This window comes from Portunus trituberculatus, chromosome 43, assembly GCF_017591435.1.
Source record: "Portunus trituberculatus isolate SZX2019 chromosome 43, ASM1759143v1, whole genome shotgun sequence".
NCBI classification, from domain to species: Eukaryota; Metazoa; Arthropoda; class Malacostraca; order Decapoda; family Portunidae; genus Portunus; species Portunus trituberculatus.
The window spans coordinates 13,439,411-13,449,410 of NC_059297.1; the positions used below are offsets into that span (position 1 = coordinate 13,439,411).

Sequence of the window (10,000 nt, forward strand, 5' to 3'; positions counted from 1 at the left end):
GAGAGAGAGAGAGAGAGAGAGAGAGAGAGAGAGAGAGAGAGAGAGAGAGAGAGAGAGAGAGAAAGCAAGCGGAAAAGAATCTAGAGAAAAAGATATGACTAATGCTTAAAGTAGAGTAAGACTATTTACCCTCTTCTCTTCTCTGTACCAACATTATTCTAAAATAAGATAATAATAGACAAGGAAAAGCTAGAATGGGAAAAAGAGAAAAAAAGGACTGGCATTTAAGGAGAATTAAACTGTTAATATTTCTCTCTTTTGTCTTTTAATATTAACATAAACATCATGATACCCAGAACAGACAGACCCGAGAGAGAGAGAGAGAGAGAGAGAGAGAGAGAGAGAGAGAGAGAGAGAGAGAGAGAGAGAGAGAGAGAGCAGCCAGGAAAAAAAAAAGATTAATGGCTAAGTAGAATTAAACTTTTATCATCCTCTCTTCAGTGCATCAGTGTTATTCTAATGTGGGGCCAGAAGGGTGTGGCAGCTGCGACGCCTGATTACTAAGAGAGGTTAAAAGTAGCTTATAGAAGGGCGCTTTATGGATGCGGGCGGCGTAGGAGAAAGGGGTGAGACGTATATGTGAGAGGGTACAATAGAAAAGAGCCTATGATGGGGACTGGTATTATGAGCAAGGAAGGCACCGCTGGGTTGAAATGAGTGATGTATGCGGTATAAGCTCGTTTTCGGTGCTTCACCTCCACCATTTCAAAAGGTTTTCTTTAAATTTACACGAATTTTTAAGATTTTTTATGGTTCTAATGGCAGAGTGATGAGATTTCTACATTTGTAACTCGAGAAACACTCTTGAAAATCCCAATAACCATCTCTCCGGTTTTTTTTAGGTTTTTTTTGTATAGTTTTAGAGGCGGATTGACAAAATATCTACATTATTAACTGTAGAAACACTCTTGACAACCCCGCTTATCATCTCTGTGGCCCTTGAAAATAGTCGTGATGAGAGAGTAACGCCTTTCTCAATACGGGCCTTTAGAGAAAGGAAGGTTTTTGTTCTTTAGGGAAAGTTGAATAGGATAGGAAGGAATATTGTGGTGAGTCTTATTGGCTGGAGAAAATGAAAGATAGGTGGTAGATGGAAAGATTTTCTCATCACGTTTTCTTTGAGTGTAAGTCGTCTATTTTCTTTCTCTCCATCATTAGCATTATCACTCGCTGGGTGTTCATGAGAGAAGAAAATGGAAAGTCGGATGGTGAAAGTAGAAGTTACGTGACTCATGAACTTTTTTCTATTTGCTCTTCTCTGCTATTTTTAGTATTTGAAATCAGTCTTACAAGGGAGAATTCAAACGAGAAATTAGTATTTGGTCTCTCTCTCTCTCTCTCTCTCTCTCTCTCTCTCTCTCTCTCTCTCTCTCTCTCAAATCTTTCCGAAGACAGCTCTTCTATTTTCATTTTTATTTTTATCCATTTATCTTTTGCTTCATAACTAACATTCGTAACGAGTCTTATTGAAAGAGAGAGAGAGAGAGAGAGAGAGAGAGAGAGAGAGAGAGAGAGAGAGAGAGAGAGAGAGAGAGAGAGAGAGAGAGAACTACAATATAGATACTAGAAGCAAAAGACACACATCATGTTCACCTTTAACTCTACAAATATCTTTCCTTTCCTCCATCATCATCACTCTTGCATTCCACTCTTTCTCTTAACAGCAGACACAAGAACAGTTCAAATTCATCCTTCCATCAATAATCCCACAGCTGGGTGCCGTATAACAGTATAAAGACGCTTCGAAGTGTATAGAAGGAGCTGTGTGTGGTAGAATAAAGGTATGGTGGGAGGCGAGGATGGGTATACGGACGAGGCGGGGCGTCAGTGGGAGAAGACAGGCTGTAATCGTGTGTGTCAGAGGGAGTAATGGACGCAGCAGGGGAGTGTTGTGTTGGCGGGGCGGTGGTGAGTGAAGGAATGAACGAGGGTGTCTGTACATAAGTGGAGGGCATGTGGGTGTGAGGAATGCTAGTCTTAATTAAGCATAAGCATTATAACAATTTACACACACACACACACACAGCGGTAGTTTCCTTTTCGTCACGTACGCATTTCTTCAGGACGGTGCACTGTTACTCTCTTCGTCATGAACACTTTTAAGAGGCTGACGTGTAAGAGTGTCGCACGTAGGAGTATCAGTGACGCAAGGAAGGAGGGATCAGGTGAACTCGTGGGTCGGTGATGGTTAGTTAACAAGGCGCTGCTGTTGTTACATGGTTAAGTTGGTCATGACACGAGATAGACACATATTAAGATGCACTTTAGAGAACATTTATATACATGTGTGGGTGAGGCATTACGTACAGTGTGTGTGTGTGTGTGTGTGTGTGTGTGTGTGTGTGTGTGTGTGTGTGTGTGTGTGTGTGTGTGTGTGTGTGTGTGTGTGTGTGTGTGTGTGTGTGTGTGTGTGTGTGTGACATATATACAAGGTGTAAAGTCAAGGGCATAGAGTTATTAATTAAGAAACCTGCATTAGTTTCTACCATCTGTTGTGTTTTGCCTCGATCTTAAATCCTCTGATCTGATGAAATTTCCTTTACAAAACTTACGCTTGACAGACTCTTTGCAAATGAGAGAATTAAAGATTGACTGAAAACACAAAGCACAATAGAAATTAATGCAGCATCCACTCTCTTATTGCCCAAGACTACACGTATATACATAATACAAACACAGGAGACACAATATACAACACTGAGACATGACTTGACACAGTTACGAGTATACGAGTGACACGTACATATGATTGTGTTGGATTAAGTTACACGGTCATGACAAGTGTGAGTGAGAGAGAGACGGAGACGAGGCAGGTGGAGTAATAAAGACACTGACAGGTATATACAGGTGAGTGAGACACAGGTGAAGCAGGTGACAGGTGAGACAGGGCAAAGAGGTCATACACATAAAAGATCACCTGACGGGGACAAGAGAGGCACTTCCAACACGCTGCTTCCCCTTCCTGTGGGCGAGAGGCAGCTGGTTACCTGGGCGGGTCAGGTGTCAAGGCACGCAGGGAGGAAGGAAGAGGGAAGGTGAGGAGAGGAGGTGAGGAGGTGAGTAAAGGTTATAAAGATACATGAGATATTTTTTCAAACGGCTCCACACATCAATAGCGGACGGGAAAGCCTCGGCAAGGACCCAAGGACAAGGAACATCGTCTGCTCTTCCTTCGTCAGTTTAGAGACTTGGCGCAACGCAACACAATTAATACACGCGATCTGTTGCCGCTTTTGGTGGAATAAAAACATCCCGACGGTGAAAAAAAGAAAAACGAGACGATTTTTTTTTTTCTTTGTGATATTCTAGATGCCCGAATTAAACGTTGCTGCTCACATGAAAAGACGCCAAAACAAACACACGTGACACACATACGATTAGGTGAAAAAAATTAAGCACACACAGACAAAGGCAGACAGACACACACACACACACACACACACACACACACACACACACACACACACACACACACACGCACACAGATAAAGAAAAAAGATGCAGACACCCAAGATAAAAAAAAAAAGATAGATAGATACGAAGACAGACAGACATTCAATATCACACACACACACACACACACACACACACACACACACACACACACACACACACACACACACACACACACACACACACACACACACACACACCTTTCTCTACCTCGTCCTCCTGTCAATCTGGTATTCTAGCGGTGGTCGCGACGCAGCCTTACTTACTGGAAATTATCATCGCCATTACTGCATTAGGTTGTAATAGCTGGCCACCCTCCGTCCTCCGTCCTCTGCCCTCCGTCCTCTGCCAGCCTCAAGAGGAAATTAACTCTGATTATAAATGCCGGTCTCATTATCCCTTATATCAGTCAGGGTCATTAGTTGCGAGAAGCTAAAGGTCCCCGCTGTCCTCTCCTTTCCCCCGTATACCTGAAGGAGAGAAGAAGGTGGTGGTGGTGGTGGTGGTAGTGGAGAAGGAGGAAAAAGGAGAAAAAGAAAAAGAAAAAGAAAAAGAAGCTAATGGTGATGGTGATGATAACGATGATTAGTATGATAATGGTGATAGTGATGGTGGTAGTAATGGTGGTGATGAAGACGGTGATGATGAAGATGATGACAAAGGAAAGAAAGAACAAAAAGAACGAGAGAAAGGATTAGAAATATTAATAAGAACATGAACAAGGAGTAGAACAAGAACAAGAACAATTAGGATGAGAAGAAGGAAGAGAAGGTGGAGAAAGAAAAACAAGGAAGAGAAGAGGAGAAAAGACGCAGAGAGGATGCAGTGAGTGAGAGGATGAAGAAATATACTCGCACGTCATCATATTACATTTCACTTGGGTTACTGTTTTCTTCACTTTCTTTTTATTTATATTCACATCTTCCCTTCTTCTCGTGATAGTAGTGAGAAGAATTTTCTGAGAGATAAGTAAAAATAAGCATGTAAATGAGGTCTAATGCTCTCTAAGCCTGCCATGAGTCCTAAGGGGAAATTTGCAAGATAAAAATGAAAAAAAATATATATACTCAGGAAGAACAATAAGAAATAAAAAGGAGTCACGAACATGAATGAAAATGAAAATGTAAATTTATAACAAGGGGAAAATGAATTAGATAAACCCAATGAAGCACGAAGGAAAAGTCACACAAATTTTGCGAGACGAATATACAATAAGAAAAAAAGAAATGAAATAAATTGACACGAGAGTAGCCTTGATAGAGATGAAGTCAATGAAGGAGAGGAAATAAAATGGAGTGAAAGAAGATGAAGAGGTGGAAAAGGTAGGAGGGACAGGGAGTGTTGAGGGAACTATAAGTGAAGAGAAAAAAGTTGATAAAAGTATGGAACTCAAGTGGAGCAGGGGAAGGGGTGGAATGGACAGCAAAAAAAAGACTCAATAAAAGTAAAGAATTAAAAAGGAGAAGGAGGAAAAGGAGAAGAATATTCTCTAGAAAAGTAAAGGAGGAGCAGAAAAAGAGGAAAGGGAGAGCAAAAGTGAAGAGAAGTAGAAGTGGCAGAGAAGGAAGAGATGAATAAGAACATGAACAACAGCAAGAGCAAGAAGAAGAAAAAGAAGAACAAAAAGAACAACAACAAGAAGAAGAAGAAGAAGAAGAAGACGAAAAACAGGAAAAAAGAAAAAAAGAAAAAAAGATGAAGTAAAAAAAAAAGAAAGAAGAAAAAAAAAAGAAAAAGAAGAAGAAAGGGAGAGCAAATGTGGAGGGAAATAGAGAAATGGAGGAGGAATACTCAGTGTGGTACCAGAGAAGGTGGAGGAGGAGGACTAAATGGATGACAGGAGCTGGTGGTGGTATGAGAACTGATGTATCGACACTTTCTCTCTCTCTCTCTCTCTCTCTCTCTCTCTCTCTCTCTCTCTCTCTCTCTCTCTCTCCATTATTTTCGCTTTTCCCGTTATTTTCTCCTCCAGATATTATTCCTTTTCCTTACCTATCTAATTACCATACTGATATTTCTCCTTCTCTCCTTTCCTCCTTTCTCTCCCTCACTTCTCTCCTCCTCTGTTGCTCTTTTTCTCCTTCCAAATACCTGGTCTCTCTTCCTCTCTACTTTTTTTTTTTTTGTCATCTCATTTCTTTCCTTTCCTTCTTCATCTTCCTCTTCCTTCTTCTGTGTATTTCTTCTCTCTTTCCCATTTTCTTTTATTCCCTTAGGATGATCTATTTATATGTCTCTCTCTCTCTCTCTCTCTCTCTCTCTCTCTCTCTCTCTCTCTCTAGATATCCTTCCTCTCTCTTCCTCCCCAACATCGTCCTTACCTGTCCTTACCTTAATTACCCTCCCCGTTTCTCAACCTTCACCTGGATTGCCTCCCTGTGCCTCCTCTTTCCCTTTAAATTTATCACCTTCCATTCCCTCCTTAACTCCGTTTCTCCTTTATTTATCCTTTCTACCATGGTCTCTTCTCGCCTTCCTTCTTTCTGTTTCTTTTGCTTTCTTTTATTTCATCTTTTGTGGTTTTTTTTATTTTCTTCCTCGTCTTTTTCTTTGTCTTTTGTCTTTTCTCATTTTTTTTTCTTCTTCTATTCTTCCCATTGCTACCATGGCCTCTTCTCGTCTTCCTTTTTTTTTTTTTTTTTATTTCTTCTCTTGTGTGGTTTTTTATTTTCTTCTTCCTTTTCTTTGTGTTTTGTCTTCTTTTCTTCTCTTTTTCTTCTTTTCTTCCTTTTTATATACTTTTCTTGTACTTCTTCTTTGATTGCTCCTGTTCTTCCTCTCTCTCTCTCTCTCTCTCTCTCTCTCTCTCTCTCTCTCTCTCTCTCTCTCTCTCTCTCTTATACACATACACACACACTATCTTCCATATTGGCTGTCTCGTTTTTTCACACACGACTAGCCCTTATATTTTTCCTCGTACACCTTCCCATCTCCTTTCGTCCCTTCCTCTCGCCGTCACATGTTTGCTCATTTATATCATTTTTCTCTTTCCTCCGGTATCATTCTTTTATCACACTCGCTGTCCGACGTGCCGCCTATCTCGCTACTAGCATTTTTAAGAGACCTTCTAAATTGCACAGACGCAGTGGTGTTGGTGGGCGTTTTCTTCTTCTTCTTCTTGTTCTTGTTCTTGTTCTTCCTCTCTTAGTTGTACGTATACGTCTTCAGAAACACGTAATTGCAATCTGTGTTCTTTATGGTTGTCAGTTTTTTTTTTTTCATTTTCTTGCCTTTTCGTCGTTTTGTATTTTATTTTTCTGTTTTAAGGGGCGGGTTCTTTGCTAAATTCCTCATATTTTCTTTTATTTCTGTCTACACAACAAGGTCACAACTCCTCGATTTACATCCCGTACCTACTCACTGCTAGGTTTTTTTTTTTTCTAACCACTGTGTGTGTGTGTGTGTGTGTGTGTGTGTGTGTGTGTGTGTGTGTGTGTGTGTGTCACTGTCCTTCTCTCTGTTTTGTTCGTCAGTTTGTCTGTTTCTAGTTGTACTAAAGGAAAATTTTTAAGTAGTGTGACTTTTAGCACTGTCTGTCTACCCGTTTGTCTGTCTCTGTCTATATGTCTGTTTGTTAAGATAACTCTCTTTTAGATGTTCACTACTGAATTACTGAAACAAATTGTTAGGCACTGATTTTTACCAATTTTGATCTTTTGCCTCTCTTTGCCTGACAGTCTGCCAGTGTCTGTCTACCTGCCTGTCAGTCTGACCTGTCTTAATTCCATCAGGTCTCCGTTCAATGCCTGAGGAAACCCATTCAGTATCTGTGGTAATCTGAATTTCTTTGTCTTTGTCTTTTGTTCTCTTTGCCTGTCTGTACATCAGTCAGTACCCGACTCCCCTTCTCTCTCTCTCTCTCTCTCTCTCTCTCTCTCTCTCTCTCTCTCTCTCTCTCTCCAATAGAGCGACGCGCAGTGAAAACCGTCCGTCAGTCTTCGATTAAAGGCAAACCCTCGCCACCACACATCACCTGAGAGACTCGCGGCCCTCAGGCGAAAGGTCAACCGAGAAGATGTTCCAATCACACACACACACACACACACACACACACACACACACACACACACACACACACACACACACACACACACACACACACACACACACACACACATAAAAAGCAAAATTACTTTACGTACAACTCTTTAAACATGCATTCCAAGTTCTTTTTTCTGTGTGTGTGTGTGTGTGTGTGTGTGTGTGTGTGTGTGTGTGTGTGTGTGTGTGTGTGTGTGTGTGTGTGTGTAATTGTGTGCGTAAAGTCGTTTATCCAATGCGGCAAATGAGCGTAATGAGAAACTTATTCCTCTTCACATTTCGCAATTACAAGAAATGGAATCCGCGGAGAAATTTCGGATTAAGAACAAAAGCGAAAAGAGAACGGTGATGATTTTGGCCAAGCACGAATACTGCAAGTGTGTGATTCCTGTTGTTTAAGAGCCAAATGTACAAGGCGCGTGAGTAGTGCCATTAGGAGAGTCACTGCACGGCGGCACGTATAGAGAGTGTTACGGTAACAACAGGGCGTCACGCGGCACAAACGGGCGGCGTCCAAGGTTCCTGACGCTCCGAGGTGCCTCCACCAGCAGCAACAACAGCAGCTCGCCGCTGATAGAAGAAAGTGCATTGAAAATTCGTCATTAATAACAGCAGTATGGTATTGATCATTTATCTCTTACATTCAGGCTCGTGACCCCTGACAGGCAGCGTCCCCCCGCTCCCTACAAACTCGTGGAGAACAGCAAGTCCCTCAGCGCTGAGGCCGAGCTGAACTCAACAATACAAGTGTCAAATCTGGTCGTGCCCCGCTTTTACTTGTCTTCAGTTCTAATATGACTTTAGTTCATCTGAGGGTGTAGTAATGACAGCACTGTAATGAGAAAAGCGGCAGGTAATGAGGGAGTGAGGGCTGCATGCCAGTGGCTCGCACACGCGTGTCTAGCGTCCTCCCCCCTCCTTCCCTCCAGCTGTTTTTCTCCTCGCTCCATTAATCAGTCAGGAAGACAAACACATCAATAGACTGTAAAAAAAAAAAAAAAAAAAAGGATTTCCGTGTAACCTCGGTGACCAATTGCGATTGGGGTGTGAGGGAGAGATAGACCCGCAAGGCTTTACCTGAGCTACCAGAACACACCTGTGTCCAGACAGATGCCCATCTTGAAGAGGCGGGATACTTCGCTGAAGACTTGCATTAAAGTAAGATGTGTCGTCCCGCCGCTACGCTGATGGTGCGTAGGTGGCTCATGAGTTCAGCGGCTCCTATGGTGTCAAGGCCAGCTGGATCCTGCTGCAGCGGCGCCGCGTGAAGGGTCACGGACGCTCACGATGCTAATGTTGCATGCATATTGGCAAACTTATTTATCCATATACTTATTTACATATTTATTCTTCTATTTATTTATCTATCTCCTCTTGGTCAATTGTTTCAGCAAACGTTCCTTCAAGGTCACACAACAGTATCTGTCAGGCCACGGTCAGCAGTCTGGCGCGGAGGCTTGGAGTGTTTGGAGGCACCACGTCACAAGCGAGGCCAAATTACCATACATCAGAGCCACGCACGTCAGTGTTTGCAGTCTTTGTGCTCGCTCGGTAACACAATCTCATTTACCTGAGAAATCTAGAAATCCAATGAAGTAAATAAGGTGGTCTTAATAAACATTATATATCAAGTCACAGAGAGTACATGCACTTTCAGCCCACGGACAGACGGCAAGGGGAGGGTAATTCTATTGTCCATCGGCGGTGGCGGGGTGGCGGCTGGAGCAGGGACGCTCTGGCTTGTTGTGATGACGGTCACCTGGACACCGCCACACAAACACTCGCTAAGCTAGGGCCAGACACCCACACAATAGCTCAGGCTTGCACTCCTCTCCGACCACAAATTCCACCTTACAGTGCTGTGGCCGAACGATTGGTCTTCGGTGGAGAGTCATTTGTTAGTCTTTGGTGTCTATCTCACTGAAAAACGACATGTAAACCCAGCCGCGCTGCTGAGGGGAGGCGCAACACCGGCCGGCAGGGTGTTTGAGTCCGCACTGAACACAGACACCAACTCAACTTCACACGTTTGCGAACACCTAAGTTGGAGGCGGCAGGAGCGTGGAAGGTCCTCCCCCGACGCTGACTCGGCGCCGAATGACTCCCGACGCTCCAGGAGTCGATATTTGTATTAATTTATGAGACTGGACGTTGCCGATTGTTTCCTTCGTCACTGTCTCTGTCCGTGCCACCTGCAAGTAAAGGGGAGGAGCTCGGGTAGGGAAGAAGGGACGTGATAAGATGCAGATATTTGTTTTACCTGGATGAAAAATTAAGAATGGCCTCACTTAAAGTCACGTAGTAAGTCTGGAAGTGTGGAGCAGGACTGGACGGCGGAGATGTGTGAAAAGTGGTTGTATGGATGGATGTGGTGAAGGTGTTTATGGTGGTGATGTATGGTGAGGAAAGGGAGCGAGAGCACGAGTGTGTATGTGTGTGGGGAAGGTGGGAAGGAAGGTGGTGATGTCAGTAACTAAAACAACTTCCACCTGTTCGGGGCTCATGT

The 10,000-nt window shown here is 43.0% G+C and overlaps 1 protein-coding gene across 5 annotated transcripts in view; it reads right to left on the minus strand.

Annotated features, from left to right (window-relative positions):
• Positions 1–9,680, minus strand: part of LOC123518055 (adenylate kinase isoenzyme 5-like) — a 59,529-nt gene extending 49,849 nt beyond the window's left edge. For all 5 annotated transcript variants that reach the window (XM_045278615.1, XM_045278614.1, XM_045278617.1 and 2 more), the window contains exon 1: positions 8,591–9,680. In XM_045278615.1, the coding sequence (XP_045134550.1) occupies positions 8,591–8,648 (58 nt within the window). In that variant the 5' untranslated portion in view covers positions 8,649–9,680. The remainder of the gene's footprint in view (positions 1–8,590) is intronic.
• Positions 9,681–10,000: the final 320 nt, after the last annotated feature.